At 37.9% G+C, this 20,076-nt stretch overlaps 1 protein-coding gene across 7 annotated transcripts in view; it reads right to left on the minus strand.

Moving 5' to 3' along the window:
• Positions 1-20,076, minus strand: part of FGF14 (fibroblast growth factor 14) — a 417,171-nt gene that overhangs the window by 126,909 nt on the left and 270,186 nt on the right. Inside the window, exon 1 of one of the 7 annotated variants that reach the window (XM_065057929.1) lies at positions 12,402-13,398. The exons of 5 other annotated variants lie outside the window; for them this stretch is intronic. In XM_065057929.1, coding sequence (XP_064914001.1) covers positions 12,402-12,594 — 193 coding nt within the window. In that variant the 5' untranslated portion in view covers positions 12,595-13,398. Of the gene's footprint in view, positions 1-12,401; positions 13,399-20,076 lie in introns of those variants that run through there. One more of the 7 variants, XM_065057909.1, reaches the window with a different exon arrangement.

A 20,076-nucleotide genomic window follows, 5' to 3' on the forward strand; every position in this document is an offset into this window, starting at 1 on the left:
CCAGGTGTTCACGGAAGCAACACCACCACTATACATACTTGCCACAGTAGTCACAAAAATATCCAGAGCAACCTTAACATCTAGTGCCATAACTGATCTACATATGTTATGTATCTATGGCTGAACCCTGTTGCCAGGATAGTCAAAACCACTTTCCTCCATTCAACTGTTTTTCCTAATTTAATTTGCAGACAAATAGTTAGAAAAGCAGCAAGTTTCGCTGCTCCCACTGGAGAAAGAGGTGAGATCTAGCATTGGTTGATCTTACTGTAATAATTGAGCATCAGCCTCATGGCTAACCTTCCCTCAAGCCTTACTTTTGCAATACAGAAGGATGGCAGCACAAAGCCCGGTGACTCCGAATGACAGGACCAAGCAACTGTGTGTCGTGATGGCTGGAGAACAATTCTCTTTCATTTCAAAAGTAACTCTGCTGAGGTTTACAGGCAAAGGTGGCAGCAAAAGGCTTTCAGAGCTATAGAAATTCATATTTCTCCTTCTCCTGTGGGAATGCAAATAGGAAAATTTCTGTCTTGCTCCAAATATAGAGTCTGAATGACCCCAATAAAGACAATCTATTAAATCTTTTCATCTTTGCCTGAAATAGGAGCTTAGATACCAGCAAATAGACAAATTGAAAATATTCAGAATTAGCTCACAGATCAACTGCCTCACAATTTAAAAAACCCCACTGATTCAGTGCCTCCCTACAAAGACAGAAAAATAAACCTAACTAGCCACACACTCCGAGTACAGTAAGCCCAATTGCATTCAGTGTGCAGAAAGACCAAGGTCTAATTCATCATGAAAATGTTTTCTCAAAGCTCAGGAAGGGAAACAAGACCCCTCAAAGCAATAATACTGTTATTTCAATAGTTTATGTTTCCATAGCAGTAGACAGTAGAGTGCAAAACTGTGTAGTTTTCATGTTACTTAAAAATAATAATAATAATAATAATTTTAAAAAGCCTTTGCAGAGATAAAAATTCAACTCAATAACCAAATGGAGGCATTCAGGACTCACCAAGTTGTCAACATATTAGAGCCACTGTGCGAGACATTGCTGATACTATGGCATAAGTGAAGAAACATTTTTTCACCTCCTACACAGCTATGACATATCCCTAAAAAAGAACTCAGTATGCCACAATCTATTGGACTCAGGATGAGAGTTGTGCCATTAGTCCCCTAATGTCACATCTGAACTACTTTGGAAAATAAACAGCATAGACTCAAATTGATCCTATGTAATAACACACTTCTATCTGGAAATCAACTGGAACTAACACCATTATACATGAAAATATGACACAATCAAAAACTATGTGTCTCATATCAATAAATAGAAACAAACAAACAACCAAACAACAACCAAATAGTTAAAGACTGTTTCTATATGACGTCTTGCCTGTAGTAGTCTGTGCTATCCCTGATACAATTAATGGCAAAATATACCTAAAAAGAAGCAAAACCTTTTTGCTGCTTCAAGCTCCAAATGTGACTGGTTCCCTGCTGTAATTAGGAATGAAAGTTAGTCACACCACTTAGATAAATAAGAAGCCTGAATTCAAAGCTACTGCTCCAAACAACCCTAATTATGTCCTAGATGGGTCCTAATATCAGGACAGAAATAATTTAAAAAATTAAAAATTACATTGTCTTTACAAGCCAGTTTAATCTAGTTCTTACACCTCTAGTCAGGTTGCTCAGGTGGATTCAGCTGACCCTTTCCACATGTTAACATGATTGAATTTTCTTAAAGTCTAGCCAAAATTTGTTGTGAATGCTTTTGGAATAACAGTATCAACAATTTACCAGCAATGCATTCCCCCCTTAACTGCCTAGACCCCACCCTTATAATATTTACATCAAAACACAAAGACTTACATCTAAAGTCTTACTTATATCTAAACACAAAGAGTAGAAAACAGGCTTATCTTCCTTACATGCCTCTCTATATTTAAAACAAATGCCAACTGTGAAAACCAAAATACCAACACTGTGTGAAGTTGGTAACAAGCTGACAATGTAACAGTTAAGAACCTCTAAGCTTCAATATTTTTTAAGATAAGATTCACTATGTTCCTCATACTTGTGCTACTAGGGCTGCTTAAACCATGGGTTTTTTTTTAGCTACTGTTATTGGAACTATTGAAGTGGAGAGTTTTAGTAAGTCAGATCCTGAATTTTTGACTGTTTATCCATAACAAACTTCGAATAAGACCTGCCCAGTGACATCCATTGACCCTGAAAACCACCACACCAATGCAACAGAAATGTTTCTTTATGCCACCAGTTCATTTCAACCCTTACATTTGCAACATAAAACCCTGGTAAACAGGGTGATGATTAATTGATTGATGGATTGAATTGTACAGAATATGACAGGCAGCCCTGAGATGGCTATTGGCTTGATCCTGCCATTTTGTCATCACAACAACAAGATACAGGTGACTATTCATACCTTAATTTAACTACAACTAGATTATTTGGGCTTAACCTACACTGATTTTAGTAGTTTTTTAACTGTGTGGAAAACCTGATGAGTCTTTGTGTCTCTGTTGTTAACAAAAACAAACTTGCGAGACAAAAACATTTCAGTTTTGATATACCTATCTGTAAGTAGAGAACTACAGAGTATGGGTAATGAGAACGACTCACTTTTTCTTTCTTCCTGTGGTTTGGAGTAAATTATCTTATCTCTACAGTGATATTCACTGTTTCCAAATAAAGATGGCTGTTTACTTGTAACATTCTATGTTTTCTAAATGCCATAATTCATATAAATCTGAGCCATTCATTCATTTCAATTTATTTACATGCATAACTTTTTTGCCCATTTTACACAGAAGTTACAACAGAATACTTTTTATACAGAGCATTATAAATCGGTGTTATTAAAATTTCCAGAATCATGTGCATTATATCAAAAGATCTGATTTTAAGGTAGTAACATCACAAACTCACAGTTGTTTAGCTCATATAGGCTACTTAGACAACAAAATTTAAGTTATACATTTACATCTAGAAAAGTATTAAATGCTAATTTTTTTCCTTAAATTTTGTCACAAAAAATCATTACTGAGGGCCTGTGGAAGCAGGTCTCTCATTTGCTTTAGCAAAAGTCTACGGACACAGGAACTAGAATGGCAGTTATTTCTACTTTGTCGGAAAACTAAAATATAACTAGAAGCAATAATGATGTGGGATTTAGCAACCTAATGCCTGGAAGAGTTCAATCATAAACTAATCTCTGCATAAAAGCAAATTCAGAGGGGAAAAAATAATAAGGTTAGTATAGAAACGGTTCTCCAAATCAAGGGTGTTATTTTAAGGAAACCAAAACTATGCTAGCAAGGAATTAAGACCATGCCCTTCATTTGTTAATATTTATTAAAAAGGTATAAATGATCTGTGCACCAGACTCTTAGGAGCATGTGATAAACACAAAATTTGACTACTCAAATTAAGCTATTTAGAGGAAAAAAATAACTTGCTTTGTTGTAAGAAATGATGATAATGTATATTTTTCACTATTAGTAATTTTCTAATGAGTTTCTTAGGAGGAACATACATATTTTCAAATCCCTAAAAAATGCACATTCTAATTTCAATAATATTTACTAGAAACAACAAAGGTTTGCATTTCTTCAGACTACCTGCATCAGTGGGGATCAATCTCTCTCAATTTGTCAACCTCAGGAATAATTTTCTATTAAAAAATTCTAAAGCATCCTATGTCATTTTACAATTAGTTCTACTTCCTGGCATAATTGTGATCCCAGATAAATTATAAGATAAAGAAAATGAACTAATAGCAGGAGGAATCCATTAGTAATTTTTTTTTGTCTGTTCCTACACAAGAAAAGGAGAAGATGGCCATACTTAGATCTTCATCCTGTCATCATACCTTTACTTGCTTGATGGCAATCACAGATCACCTTACCAGAGCCTTGATAAGAAAAGGCTTGCAGAGGACACAAGAGGAGCCTTGCTAAAATCCAAAAGACTGTGGTGAAGCCATTCTGCCATGTAAGTCTCTTTCTAGTGTCACAGAAAGATATTCCATAATTGGTGGAATCTTATTTTCGTTGGCTTAAATAACACAGTTCAAAATGCTATTGGGAATAAAATATTACACATTTCATGTGTATTTGTTCTGATTACACAGCAAGAAAAGTGAAGAAAAGTTTGTTTATTTCGTAGTTCACTGGTATATAGATTACAGTGGCAAATTGTTCAACTCATCAGAATTTCTTATGAAGAGATGCAAACCACTAATTAAGGCAGAGGGATTTAAGTTTCAGTTATACCTAAACTACATAGATGAAAATGAGAGGAGCACCTGTTTAATCTGGGGTATTCACAACGCATAATGCAGTAAGAGTACAAACAACTAAACACCCAGTAAATGTTGCAAGATTTTGAAACAGTTATGAACTATAATCCAAGAACTACAGAGATTAGGTTGCAAGTGAGAGTGACTGGTGAAAAACCTTACTCATCACATTTATGAACACACAAATTTGTTAAAAGACCATTCTTAAAGACAAAACAAAGAAGAAACTATCATGGTTTAAAACCAAAACAAATAAAAACCTAAATACCTGTTGTAATTATACTCCAGCAAACAGATCATTATTTATGAATTGTCAATAAAATTTGCACACATTAATCACAAAAATTAAGTCTGCTGTTATATGAAAAGCTCTGTTAGAGCTTTGGACAGAAAATGTAAGTATCATACTGAAATAGACTTCTTGTTGGTGAAATACTCACTATTTCACTACAGAATATACCTTTTAAAGAAGAGCATTAACATAATCTAGGCATTATAGGTATGTAATGTTTTCATATAAAAGGGTATATATAAACAATAAACTCAGTACTTATGATCACAGAAGTCTGATGAAAATAGTTGCCTTTCAAAGACATCTTAAATTTGCACTAAGGAAAACGCTACAATAAAAGCATAGCAATTTTAGTACAAAAATGTCATTGTTCTAGTTTTATACACTGAGCATCTCTATAACACTCAGAGACTGCAAACTGTCATCAAAACCAAACTAGAAATACCTCTAATACATTCCTACTGTAAGGGAGACCTTGGTACCATCTCCCATCTCTAGGCTCATAGTTTCACAAGAATCTCCACTGTAAAGAAACTTGCTGACCTTTCCTTAAGCCTGACATGTCTGTTGTTTGCTAAGTGACTTTGAAATTCAGTAACAAAAATGCCTTGAGGCTTGTAAAGTCCGTTTTCATTAGGACGTGAAATTCAACTCAGGTTTACCTGTACAATGGACCATTACAAAATTGAGACTAATTTAAAAAAATATTGCTTCCTTTCTCTCATTTGCATTAAAACAAAACAAAACAAACATTAGAAATAGTCTAGCAACCAAAACTAGATGACTTCTGGAGCCAGTCTTCACAGTACCAACACAGGAGCAGCAGCAGCTACACTTAGTGTATCAAATACATCTTGGAGTTTGCAAAATGAAGCAGAAAAGGCAGCTTTTGCAATGGAAATGATAGTTAATTAAGTAGGACTTTTTACCTTTTTAAAAATTAACTTAGAGAGAAAAAGACTGTGTGCTTCTGTTTCAGAATACTGAAGGATTCATACATGACATAAAATACTTGATTTAATATTTTAAACAAATGCTGAGTCCTATCATTTATTTATGCTGATTACTGTCAATCAGCAGTCCAATCTTGCTTCAATATACAGCAGTTTTATAGCACGGTAACTCTAATGCCTTTCAGAAGTTCTACACCTAAATCAAGACCACAAATTTAATCAAATTGTTTAATTTAGTTACATCCTAGAGATTATACTTGGTATCCTAGAGAAAGGATATACTTCGTATTCCTATTTCAGTCCATTTTCTCTGCTTCATTTACGAAAATCTTATGAACAAGCCATATCATGTTTATTAGCTTTTACTCAGCATTTTATGAAACAGCACACAAAACAACCTGGAATCCTGAAAACCTTGAGGGAACAAGGTTTTTGTAATGTTTTTTAACATAGTCTATCTGTTTAAATTTTATATCAACCTTTTACTACTTATTTCTTTACATCATATATTAGCTTTCCTTTGAAATACCAAAATTATCCATCTTCTTTGGTTATTTATTTATTTATTTATTGAGTTATTGATTTATTTACTTATTTACAGTAATGTAAACTTAAGTAATGTCACCTATTTCAGAATATGATGAAATCATCTACAGTTTGTAACATACAATCAGAACTTGAGAGTCCTGGAATCAACTCCTGCCTGTCTCTGACTTGATCCAATTATACATTCCTAAATCCTGGCACTAAAAGCAGTGAGTTTCCTTCTTGGCACCAGGAAAGAGTACATTCCCTCATTTCCAGTCCCATACAGAAATGTTATGGTCTAAAATACAATGAAAGTGGTTGCTGATTTTACATCACAATAGAGAAAATCAGAGCTTTAGTAATTTTCTCAGCATCTTCTATCATGGAATGTAGTATCATATATTCTCTCTGTGTGCACACCACTCCTTGTATGGCAGAGCATAAGATCTGAATTAGCACTAAGAACTCTTGAGAGCAAAACCATACCAGTTCCAAAAGGTTTCAGAAAAAGATGATAGCACAGTAAGAATACATACCATTGGGATATTTCATCCATAGTATCACTAACTCTAATGCTTGCAAAAGGTAAAAAAAGCTCATATATGAGCAAGCAAGATAGGCTTCTGTTTACTCATTACGAAAAATGGGTATCCAACCTCACAGTTTATTGTATCTTCAAATTTCTAATTTATGTTTAGAGTCTAAATCAAGACTTTAACAGCAAAGTTTCCTGTAATATACATTTTGAGTGTCCTCTCTATATTAAAATTAATTACTGTTGTTTGTAAGCTACTGACTTGAAAATTCATTGTTGAAAATGAGTTTTAAGCACAGAGTTTTTGTTTCATTCAAATAAACAGACTGAAATTCCATGAAAAAATGATATCCAGTAATAGATCATATATTAATAGTCACAATACTGTCTTTAAATAGAGCATAGACACTTGGCCTTGCCTATAACATTTCAATTGCTACAGCACCATGGATCAGAAACCACCTATACTGAAATTTCCCTTAATATCTCTATTAACTATACTAGTTCTACAATGCATTTGATAGATACAATAACTGATATATCCTACCAAAAAAAATCATTGTATATGGACAGAAATTTCCTGAACTTTGGAGATCCAGCACAATCACTCAAGAAAGAAGAGTTCACTTGCTAATGAAGAGTTAAATGTCCAGTTGTCAAGTGAAGGTAGTGAAAAGCAATATTTGTATAAAAGAAAAGTGAAATTTGGGTTCCTCCAGTTTCACGTGTCCTCCACATATGCAAACTTCCTGAGGCAAATCAATGCAAACCAATGCTTATCGGGAAGAAAGAATTGAACAAACACTGCCCCAAACAACATAGCACTTTGTAGACAAAACAAGCAAGGAATTCAAGCCAAAACAGCTGTGAAGCCTCCAAGAAATTTCAATAAATCTTAACTTGCAACCAGTACCAAACTTGGGTGTAGTTAAGTTTTTCTACTCAGTTTACATAATAAGAGATATTCTGAAATAACTGTAGTAGAGCACTACATGTATGTTAAATGTCCAGTATTCTATCACCCATATTTAAGATCTTTCTAAAAATCAATAGTCCCTACAATTATGTTATCAACTTAAAGTTCTTTTTCCCCATTTCCTCTTAAAACCTTTTCATTCATCACTTGTAGAGCTGCCAAGACCAGCTCAGAATAAGAGAATTACAGTCCAGACATTACTACATTTCTTCTTAAAGATTCCCTTAGCAAGTATAGGGTCTATGTGAAATATTGAAAGCAAGGAAATCTTGACACTGTGTCTAGCAAACCACATACTTAAAAATGATTTTTAAGTATGTATAGAGTATTTTACCATGATAAGTAGCATACTAACACGTTTTTTAATTTGTGATGATCAGTTCTTTGAACAGATTAGCAGCAATGAAAGAAAAAATAAATGAAAATTTAGGTTTTTTATATATATTGTTAACACTGGGTTTGTAGTTCCAAAGGGGTTGGGGGTTAATCTGTTTCACATGAAGAAAAGTAGTGAAGAATAAGCAACATCAGTTCAACACCCAAAAAAATAGTCTTGCTTCTATACAATGCAGTAGCTGCGGGCTTTAGTGAACTTCCAAGAAGAATTAATTCTGAGGACAGTCACACAGGAAAGCAAAGCTACAGGTTTTGGCCCACTGAAACTTTAAGGAAGCCCAGTTATTTGAGGCTAGTGCTAAATGACTGGGTTTCAATGGGATTTCTTAAGTTTTGTGAAAGAAGGCATGCACACCTGTGTGCACAGATCTCCATTTTGGTTCCTTTTACATCATTCCACAAGTAGGAGAACTAAGAACTACTTAAGGCACTATGTATATGGGGAATTAACTTACGTCTGAGATTGTGGGCCACTTCCATGTCTGCTGCAAAACATTAGCTGATATACTGAGGAATTTTCCAAAAATGGTTTCTTTGGAGAATTAAATTACCTTTGTAGAGGCAAGAAAATCTAATCAGGGCATTTTCTGAACATGTTCCCTAGGTCTCTCTCATAAATATTAATGTAGAAAATCAGAGGCCAAATCATTCTAAAATTCATACACTCTGTGTATGAATTTTGAAGTCTTAATGTGGCATTAGCACATAGAAACAGTAAACATCACACTTGGTTTTTAATACATTTAAATGTTGAGTATTTTCCAGTGGAATACTCTCAAAGGACCTAATTAACCAAATGACGATTATTCAGATTAGGAAAGAAGCTAGATATGTAAATGAAAATATAGGCTAAGAAGTTTGAATTTGCACTAGTGACAAGCATATGTTTTTAATCTCTCTGCATTGTAGTTGCACAAGGTGAAGAACTGACATTTATTTTCTTCTTTTTATTGGGTAGCCCCAGGTTATGTAAGGTTATTTCATAAAAAGATTCAAAACCTTGTCTGTTGATTGTCCCATTAGTGATTATATTAACATACATTAAGCCATTATAACTGAACAACCTCTGTTCCAGGAGAGGATGATTCATAATTGATTGATATCTGGCATCAGTGTCAGGCAAGATCTTGGCTTTGTGGCTATTCAGAAATTAATGACAGTGATTTCTTCATCAGATGACAGGTAGAATAAAATAAAATAAAGATGAAATAAATTTGAAATATCATAATACTAAACAATATGAATCAAAGCTGTCTGGTAGATGAAAATAGTTTCATCCACTCAGTAGATTATCAGACAGATTTCCACAGAAATCACTTTGTCAGTTTAATTCATTAATCAAAGTTTTAGAAAAGCTGGTTTAAATTGCCATTGTGTCTGCCATTACAGCCAATATATAAGCAAATACAAATACTACCCTCTACCCTGAGTGAACTCCTGGATGTATCTTTAATGCTGTCCTTCCTAAAACGTTAATCTCCCAAAACACACTTCTGTTGATATTTTAGTATGGCCCTAAAGGAAGGACCATGAACAGAAAATCAGTCACAATGACAGAAAAAATTATATTCACTTGAGGATACATATGATTTTATCATGTTATGTATTTGCAGTAACTTCATTTTTCACAAATAAATCCCACTGAACAAGAACAGCACTAAAAGGCATTTTTTAAGAAGAACTGAAAAATAAATAATATTTTCAAGTTTTCTAACCTTTTGGTAAGTGTTCATACATTACGTACATCTATCTAATTCACATACACACATATGTACAAGAGTAAATGCATATTTTAATTTAAAAAACATCATCATTAGTTTTTGCTGCCTGCCTGTTTCAAAGATTGAAAGAAACTTATTTTTCATATGTAAGTACAAGGCAAAACACTTCTTTATTCTTTGAGCAATACAGTCTAGCTTTTACTGCTCTACATAACAAATATTTTAAAGATACTTCTACTCTTCCATTGTATTGTACAGAAATGCTATGGATGGTTTATCAAATCTCAATGAGCTCATTTTTCACAATGTTCTCATGACACTCTGTATATCATTTACACAAGATTTATTTGTCAAAATCCCATAGCACCTTTCTGACAAAAGATGTTTTGAAATGCATGCTATTTTGCTTGCCCAAGACTTATTTTAATGGGTTTGACAGTGTGATTTCAGTGAAGAAGTCAGTGGTCGTTTAACTCAGTTTAGGAAACCTAAAAAGAGACTCTGATAAATGTTCCTTTTGTAACTCATATAAGGTACTTTTAAGTAAAACACTCTTATAAAATGTGTTTTTTTCCAAATTATTATTAATTATAAATTACTCCGCATAAGATGTTTAAATAATGACTTCTGCTTTATTGCTTCTTCGGTTTCCCTCCTAAATAGCATGCAACTTTGAATCCACAGGTACTCCTTGTATCACTTTATGCATCATGAACATACACAGTAAAAGGCATGACAGTATTTTTTTCAGCAGGAATTCTTGCAGGTGAACAGTAATTTTGAGACCTTAATGTAAATCAATGGATAAATAGCACCGTGTCTCAATTTGAAGGATTCTTAGAGAATATAAACTCAGTATCCCTTGTTCTGATTATTCTTCCTGAAATAACCTGTAACAATGGTGTGGGTTACAGTTAAGTTATATTCTAATGGAGTTCTTTTATTCAAGAATGTCACAAAGTCCCTTACAAAAAATGAATGAATGAAAAAGAATGAGTTCAGAAGTCTCTTTAAAGCCCCTTCCAACCTAAGAAAATATTTGGCATCTCGGTGCTGTGAGACAGTCATCTTCTCCTCAAACCATAATATAGTCAAATACAGAGCTTTCCCCAGATAAGACTTCACAGGTGGTCAAGAACAATTGCTCAGTTACCAAATACCCCTAAACTTGTTTTCATGAACAACTATCACACATATGAATGCACCATCAGAAATCAGCTACTCTAGTCTTCTTCTTAAGCACACATGCAGACTGCCTAAAAATAAAGGACCATAGATTTTGCCACTGACATGTTCTCGCTCATCTTCCCTGTGTCACTGTACTATATAAAAATTGCAAGATTTAGCTTCCATTAAGAATCACAAGAAATAATCCTTACAGTAATAAAAACATGTAAAAATAAAATGGTATGGATTTTGTTAATTCATGCTATTTCAAGTACAAAGCATGAAAAAAAGCAGAAAAGATCAAGCAAGACAGATCACTGATTTTGTTTCTTAAAATTATCTTCTGACCCAACCTAAAGAGGAGCTATAGTATACACAACAAGCTACAACACATGGTGGCATTCTCTAATGTAACAGAGTGTGGCTTGTACTTTACTATTGACTGGTAGATATTAGCTACTTTTTGAGTGATACTTAATGTTTTCACTGTTTACTATGCAATCCCTTTGTTCCAGAACTATGTGTTTCCTGGGGACCAGTACAAAGTAAGTCATCATAATTTCTGAACACTGTTGAATATTGAGTTAAATACCACAGAATTAAAAAAAAAAAAAAAAAAAAAAAAAAGTCATTGCAATATCAGTATATCAGTTAACTTATTTTATTTCTCTGTTTTTAATACAAAGCACTGATCAAATGCAATCACCATGGTGCTAGCTTTATTCTTCTCTGTTGACTACTGGCCATCGACCCCAAAGAAGAACTGCCTGCAAAACTTGCTGGTATATATGAAGCGGCCCTGATGCAGATGGGCAGGAGCAGACGGACCTGTCACTGGGCACGCACTGGGACGCAGACCAACACTCCCACAGTTGACAGTCAATGCTGTTACCTCTTACTTTGGTGACTGGGAAGTCACCGGGAAGCTGGGAGCAGGACCTCTGCATTATGGCCAGGCTACGCCTACCAAAGCCAAGCCAGCGGCTCAAGAAGGGACTGGCAAAAGACACTAGACAATGAAAAGGCTTTCCCGCTGTGTGCTGTTTGTCCTTTAAACAAAAACACGAGTGAGATAGGGACACGTGGGGAGACGGGCAGGGCTCACTCCTCGACATGCGGGCCGCCTTCCCAGAGGGGCTTCCTGCCCCGGAGCTCACCTGCCGTGACCGACACCTGAGCCCCTGGGCGGCTGGGACCCGCCTGCCGCGACACTTCGGGCGGGGCGGCGAAGCAGGCAGGCAGGCAGCTGCCTTGCCCAGCCGGCAAGACTGGGGTCCCAACCGAGGGGCCACGGGGCCGCCGCGCCCCTCATCCCGCGGAGCCCATCGCCCTCTAACACGGAGCCTGGAGCCTCCCGCTGACAGGAGCGGGGACGGCGTTTGTCGACTCCCGCCACGACGGCGCCCGGCCCGGGAAGTTTCTGGCCACAGGTTGCCCCCTTCCCTCCCGCCCCCCCGGGAATCCCCACGGGCGGACCCGGACACAGGGACGCACCTTGGCGCCGCAACCGCCTCTTCTTGAGCCCGAAGATGCGGACCTTGGAGAAAATGTCCACCAGGTTGCCGTTGCAGAGCCCACGGTTCTTGCTGGGGCTGTTCCGCCTCCTGCTGGCCGAGGGCCGGTCCCAGTGCTGCTCCCTCGCTTGACGCTTCTGGCGGATCAAGCCGCTGGCGATGGCCGCTGCCATGGCTGCTCACCAGCTCGCCCACGTCGGCCGGCGCCGCGACGGACAGCAGGGAGGGCGGCGGCGGGGCTCTCAGCCCCGGCGAGGACCCATCCCCGGAGGTGCGGGCAAGCGGGAGCCTCCTCTGGCCCCAAGCGCGGCTGCAGCGGGGCACCCCCGCCCTGCGCCCCGCGGGAGCTGCTGCCGCCGCGGGTCACCGCATGGGTGCCTCGCCGCCCTTCCCTCCCTGCCCCGGTGCAGGGGCACCTGCTCGGGCCGCGGGTGTCTGCGTGAGGGCTGGCGGCGCGGAGCGGAGCAAGCGGGACTCGGGGCAGAGCCGCGCTCGGTCGGGTCGGGTCCCGCCGGCAGCGCCTCCTCCCTGGGCTGCCCCTCAGCCCCGCGCCGCCGCCCGCTCGCCCGCCGCTGCCATCGCCGCGGCCGAGGTGGCTACCACCGCCTTTTGCAGGCTCCCGCCTGATGATTGCCAAGTGCTTTCAGAAATCAGCATCTGGAGAGAGCAATCTTCTTCTCCGGGGAGAGCTGTAATCACGGCTCTTCAGTCCCACCCCGCTCCAGCCTTCCCTACACACACACACACGCACGCATGCACACACACACACACAGAGGCACGCACAGCTGGAGCTTTTTCTGTCCTTCCCAAGGCGAGGGGCGGCGAGGGTGCAGAGAGTGGAGGAGGGACGGCGGAAAGGCAGGAGAATAAAGCAAAAGGGGGCGAAGGGCGGAGGGAAGGGGTGTTGCCGATGCGGTTTTCTGGTGGGAACAAGCGGGTTCCCGGCCGATCGGCCACCAGGTGCCTCTTCTCCCCCTTATCTTTCAGGATGGCTTCGTGCGGCGCTCCCTCCCTTCGGGAGAGGAGGGCGCGGGTCTCTGTCGGACGGGCTCATGGCCCTCCCGACCTTCTGCCGTCCACCCCGGCACACCGAGCCACCCTCGCACCCACCTTCTTGCCACCTCCCTCGCACCGGCTGCCAGCGGGCGGTCCCCGCCGCCGCACCCAGTGGTGACACCGGTTCCTGTCCCCTTTCCCAGGACGGGGAAGCTGGAAACACACCTACGAGGCTGAAGAGACCTTCCACCCAAAGCAAGACACACTCTTTGGGAGAAAGGACTATAGCACAAATAGACTTTTAGGTCGGAACGTGAACTGATTTCTGAGGTTTCAGAAACACCAAAGGAAATCCACAGGGCTCTCACAAATAAGCTGCAGTAGGTAGATTTATTGATCATCAGCACTATGTAAAATTACTTCTTTCTTTTTTTTTTTCATTGTATACGTCTTGGAGCACTTGAGCAAGCACCAGCCAAGCATGTTAGACGGAGAATTCCTAAGGAGTCTCTGCCCCGAGGAGCTCACAATACACTGCAGATAATATATACTATGTAAAATATGTCTCATTTATTTCATCTTTTTCTGTTGGGTCTTTTCCCTTTTCAAATAAGGCTCAATGTTTTCCAGATTTACCTTCGGCCAGCCTGATGGTGAAACTTCTTGAAGTTATAACTAAACAGAGGAAAGCAGAAAGAGGAAGCTAGCAGCAACACAGAAAAGAATGCTGAGTTATCCTATAAGGAGGGACAGATCTGCACACAGGGAAATATCATGTAACAAATATATATTTACTCTTTTACAGTAAATTTTCAGTAGATGTACTTATACTGTTTTCAGAGTATTCTGATGTCTTGTTAGATGGTTCTTCACAAAAACAAGCTTTGAAGTGTAAATATCCATCCAGAATAATTCTCTGCTTTGCAATACAGATCATCACAGGTAAGAATAGGTTCTTGTTTCAGCAGAGGCTTCAGCATCTCTAATACTGACCATTATTTCCCTAAATCCTTTAATCTACAAAGGGCTATTTTTATATAGAGGGCAAAATGTATGGTAGGAACTCCCTTGTACAGGGATTTTGTATTAAATACTAGACCAACGAGGAGCAGAACGTGCACAATCGGATCTGGATAATACATTTTAATTCTATTTAAAAGTGTCTCTAAAGAGATTCAACTAAAACATTCGCCTTGGATTTTCTGTCTGGCAATTTTTTACAAAGCACCAATTTCCTTACAGCGGTCACAATTACCTTAGCTAATGCAATTAGACAGAGAGGGTTTGTTTCACTGTAGTAGTTTTGCACAGTGCTTCCCTTTTCCATACTTCTCAGCAAATCACAAGACAAGATGTTGCCTTCCTTAAGGCTCCTCAAGACAGAAGAGCTCCTTCAAATGCCACCCCAGTGAGACCTCCCTTGTCCCGGTTCCGCATGAGCCCCAGCCCGTCTCTGTCAGCACCATGGACAGCGGCAGAGAGACGCGACTCGCGCATCCCTGGGGCATCCCCTGCGCCGCCGGAGCAGGAGGTGACAGGAGACAGCCCAAAGTGTCCTGTTCCACCTGGCTCCAAACAAAGGAATGAATGAGAGGGAGTAAAGTGAATCAAATGCCAGCCCTCCACTATCTTTGATTCTGGGGGGAATTTACGAGTGGAACACATAGAGCCCTAATTTTTGCATGAGAAACTCTCTTCAAAAAGAGGTAGATTCCACGTTTTCTTTTGCTGGTAGGACCTCTTTACATTATCCAGTGACACTATTCACTGTATTCTATCTACTACTCTACTTCCTTTCCCACAGTTTCGTTCAAATACTGTGCCTTTGCCAAAACACACTGACATTTCTCAATGGTATGATGCTTGGGGTGATGGCAAAGAAAGGAAAGAATGAAAGTGAAAATGAGCAGTATGGCTATAGACAAGAAAAAACGTGCTTCTTACTCCAGAGATCAAAAACAATAGCTTTCTACTTGCATCTCAGAAATGCAGAGCAGTTGTTTACAGCTTGAGGTTTCACAAAGAAAACTCAAGAGAGCCATCTGCTGTCTTAACCTGTGATAAAATGTGTGCAGTTCTAGTAAAAGTGAAGGTTTTGCTAACGGATTGTAGAAGTATTAACATATCTGCTACCTTAAAGACTAGTAACTGCATAAGTTTACACATTTAGGAAAAATGGAAATACCTTAGTTATAACATCTGCTACATTAAAATAGAATTTTATTTCTGGTTAACAAAACTCTGGATATGAAAACAAGTGATTAAAAGCAAAAGAGTGGGTGAAGGGATTGATTCTTTTTTCCCCATCTGTTCATTTCTATCTACTAATTTATCATGGATCTTGGGAGTTTTCTGAAGCAAAAATGTTTTAGTACCTTTAAAATTACTTGCTTGAATGAATTTATTCACTCTGAGTGTGCTGAGACACTGGAACAGATTGCCCAGAGAAGTTATGGATGCCCCACCCCTGGGAGTACTCAAGGACAGGTTGGATGGGGTTTTGAGCGACCTGGTCTAATGGAAGGCGTCCCTGCCACAGCAGGGTGGGATTGGAACTAGGTGATCTTTGAAGTCCTTCCAACCTAAACCATTCTATGATAATTTTACATGGCAACATTCAACAGATATAAAGTGTGCATAAAATACTTGATTTATTATATTCTAGGCTATGAAACATGATTATTCCTTTTTGTTTTCTTTATTACTGAGGATCAAACCATATTTCATCTCATCTAATTCAAAATGTAAATTACAATGTGCTGTTGTTTTCAGGCAGCAAAGTTTGATATTGAAATATACATTTCAATAATAATTTGTGTATATACATTTACTACTGATACATTAAATGCTTTCGTATGAGCTTCCATTTGGAAAAATAAGATTCCATGCTTTATATTCTGTCATAACCTAGATCCATAGGCTACAAAGTTTACAGAATCAGAAATGTCATTCTTATGGTTTAAAGTTTGTGGTTTCACTTTGTTTTGTTTTGCATTAGGTTGGCTAGAGTTACAAGCTACAGAGTAATTTTTGATCAGTGCAAACATGAAAACTCTACAGAGTTCTTCCTTTCATAAACCATTTCAATGCAAACAAAAATGTCTTTCTACAGGTATGTTCCCACATACACACACTCCACCCACATTTTCTCCTCCTAGATATCCTGAAACCATTCCTCATATCAAAAAGAAACCAAACTAAACCAAACAAAATCAAACCCTAAAAAAATACCCTGAAGTCCTTTATACATAGATTTTCTAGAAGTGTAAAATGCCACATTATTACATTTCTACTGAACATGTTATAGTTTCATGTGCTTTAGTAGTGTTTTTATTGCACTTGCTTGCCAACAGTAGGCACAGACAGCTCACTTGTCCAGGTAAATACTCTAGAATATGATACTGTAAAGTCAACCTATTTTATATCCTAGAAATTATTAGTAAAGTATTGTGAATCTAGATGTTCTTCCAGACTCTGAAGAGCTGAAGATCATTCTGTGTTCCTAAAAAGGTTTTTTCTTTTTCTTTTTTTTTTTTTTTGGAAGATGGTGTGCTCTGTACTTGCAAACAAGATTAATACCTTACTCCTTAAACTTCCATTCAGACTGGAAAGGCTACTCTAGGCATAAAAGTACCAATTTAGGCATAACAATTGCATAAGAGTACATCTGAGCCATTGGTAAAATTTAATGTCATCCCAAGAAGAGATATCTCAGCAGTGAAAAAATATTTTTTTAATAAATTCTAATGGATTAATCCAACAACTTTGCAGTATTTTTGATAAGACAGCAGGCTGATTACCAAAGTGCTGTTTATGGCTAATGTTGTGATTCTGAACACTTGTTGATACTGATCCAAAATTCACTGAAAGTTGCTGGTAATTTTGGTGGACCATAATTCAAGTGTCAGAATTCAATTTGCATACTAAGATTCCTTCACTCCCACATAATGGTATCACAAGAAAGTGTGATACAGTTCTACAAAGAGTATTATTCATTTAACTACAAACTGATAGGTGCCCAGAGTGTGCAATGTGTATGTATAGGAGAGAGGGTGGGTGTTGGGAAGCAACAGCAGCTTCCAGTTCCTGATTTTTTTTTCTTGGGGAGCAAAGGTAGAACAAGAGTTCTACTTAATTACTTGAACAAATGGAAGAAATATGGTCTAGGGCTTACTCTTAGATTGGTAGGTATTTATTTATTTAAAATATTAACAACCTAGAAAAATGTTTGTCTACATAAAAGGTCATATTTGTCATGACGATATCAGTATGAACATAATAAGTCATAGATAAGGAATCCCTTTTCAGATAGTTTCAGTTCATTCCATGCTCATAATAAAACTAGTATGACTATGTGATGAGCTTTAAGCAATTTAAAATAGTTCAGTTTACATATTCTGGTATGTTAATCTGGGTATAATTCTCATAAGTTACTGCAACTTCTTAGAAGACAATGAACTGTGAAGCACTGCAATTTAAAATCCTTAACACCTTCAACACTTGATGCTGGGTGGTTAGACTTTTAAGAGTATTAAGAACAAAGTTTCTTAAACATGCTAATATACTTGAGAGAATTTGGATATCTATGTTTTTACACTGTTCTATGTCAAAATAACTCAGCTTTCAGTCTCAGCATTCACAAGGCACTCAAGGAACCAAACTCATACCTATTAAAATTCACTGAATACGTAGGAGGCCGTATGTAGTCAACTGTTTAAACAGGCCAAGTGAATCCCTTTAAATAAGAGAGAAGAAAGCTTCCAGTATGTTCTTTAAAGTACCACACATATTTATCCAGCTTCTTCACAGGCTTTGTATCTACATTACTGGAAGAACCGTTAAAAAATAATTAATGTACATACTAGAATAAACTAATCCACCATGCAAGGAAGTCCTACACTAGATGACTGATTATGCAGAGAACTGTGAAAACATAAACACCAATATACATAACATCTAAGGAAGCAAGAATGACTATGTTAGCTCAGAGCCAATGGATTTGCTATTGCAATATTTTTTCTGCACTGACCGGTGATATTTCTTTTACACATCATCTGGGATATGTCAGATATGTCTGCAACTTCAAGGACTGAATACCCCTATGCTGATAAGGATTCAATTTCATTTAGGATACTGAAGAAAACTGTCTTGTAGGTGACCAATATGACAGAACTTAATAGATATTCACTTATTCTTTAGAAAAAGTATAATTCTCAAATTGTGTCGTTTTGCTTTTTCTTTTTGGCTTTGCTTTTTCTTTTCTACTTCTCTTAAATTTAGCACCGATTATACTATAGTAATGGGTCTCACAAATAGTGCTGTGACAAGGAAAATACATGCTCTAATTACTTCTAGTTTCATTTTCAATTCCATTGGCTAACTCTTCATTCTTAACAGGGAAAAGTAAAATGAATGGAGATTCTTGTGCTATTTTTAACAATTGATCTTTCAGCAAGATAAGACGCACAGTTACAGATCCTGACTATTAGCACATCTCCTGTGAAATCCTTCATGAGTCTTCCTAGTTCTCATTCTGTCTGTTCTCTGCTTCTGATACCAGTTCTTTTGAGACTAGGTGAACAAAAGACATCAGCTGGATTGACAGTAGAATCTGAACAGCACACAGATCATACGAGGCTCTCCAGGATAGCTCACTCAGACCCAAAACTTCTCTCCAACATATCTCTTCTGAACAACATTTAACACCAATGACAAAAAAAAAAAAAAGAAATAAGATTACTTTCAGGGACAAATCTGTGAAAGTAATTAAAACCAAAATACATTGTGGTTTCTATAGTGACATCCATATATGAATTTAACTTTAAATATTAAATAACCCCCTTAAAGAGAGATTCTTAAATACTAACAACAGAAACACATTACCATTTATTTTGTTCTCACTGAAGATAACAGCAGAAAATCTGCCACCAGAGTGCTTCAGAAAAGGCTCCTATGACACCAGCCAGAACAGTGACTTTCATTAAAGAAAAACAAAAAAAACTCCACACAGATGCACAGAGCAGTTTAAGATTTAGAGACCTAAAAACAGCATGGAGAGCTTCTTCATTAATTTCCTATACACACAGCTTAAAACAACATCTGTTGAGTTTCCTTATCTAGCCACAGCAGGAGTTTCTTTTTTTTTCCTGACTTCTGAAACATGCAACACATTTTGCTATTACTCTCCCAAGTAACTGGAAGTTCCTGTAATGTGAGTCTGCTTAATTTTGTTCTACAGAAACAAAAGGAATGCCATTACTGAAAAATTTGGTGTCTACAGTGAACTTCCCCTTGAATCAGTACAACTGTCAGAGAATGACAATGTGTCAGCTATTATAACTGCCTGACAATACTGTCCTGTGAGCATTTCCTACTCCTAAAACAGCAAAAAAGCTAAGGAGATTGCAACGAACCTACTCGTAGTCTCTTGATTGGAATAATCACAAATAAACACTGCACAAATGCTAGAAATAAACACAGCCTGTAAAAAAGTAGCCATCGATAGCATAGACATAGGGGAACATCCCTTTCATGGACTTTGTCCTACATCACAATAAAAGTATTTATAGGCTAACTAGATTATTACGTTTCAACTGATAACTTCATAGAGGGGTCAAATCCTTTAGTCCTTTTGCTGATGAAATAAATAATATCAGTGT

The sequence above is a fragment of the Columba livia genome, chromosome 1, assembly GCF_036013475.1.
Source record: "Columba livia isolate bColLiv1 breed racing homer chromosome 1, bColLiv1.pat.W.v2, whole genome shotgun sequence".
Taxonomy (NCBI): domain Eukaryota; kingdom Metazoa; phylum Chordata; class Aves; order Columbiformes; family Columbidae; genus Columba; species Columba livia.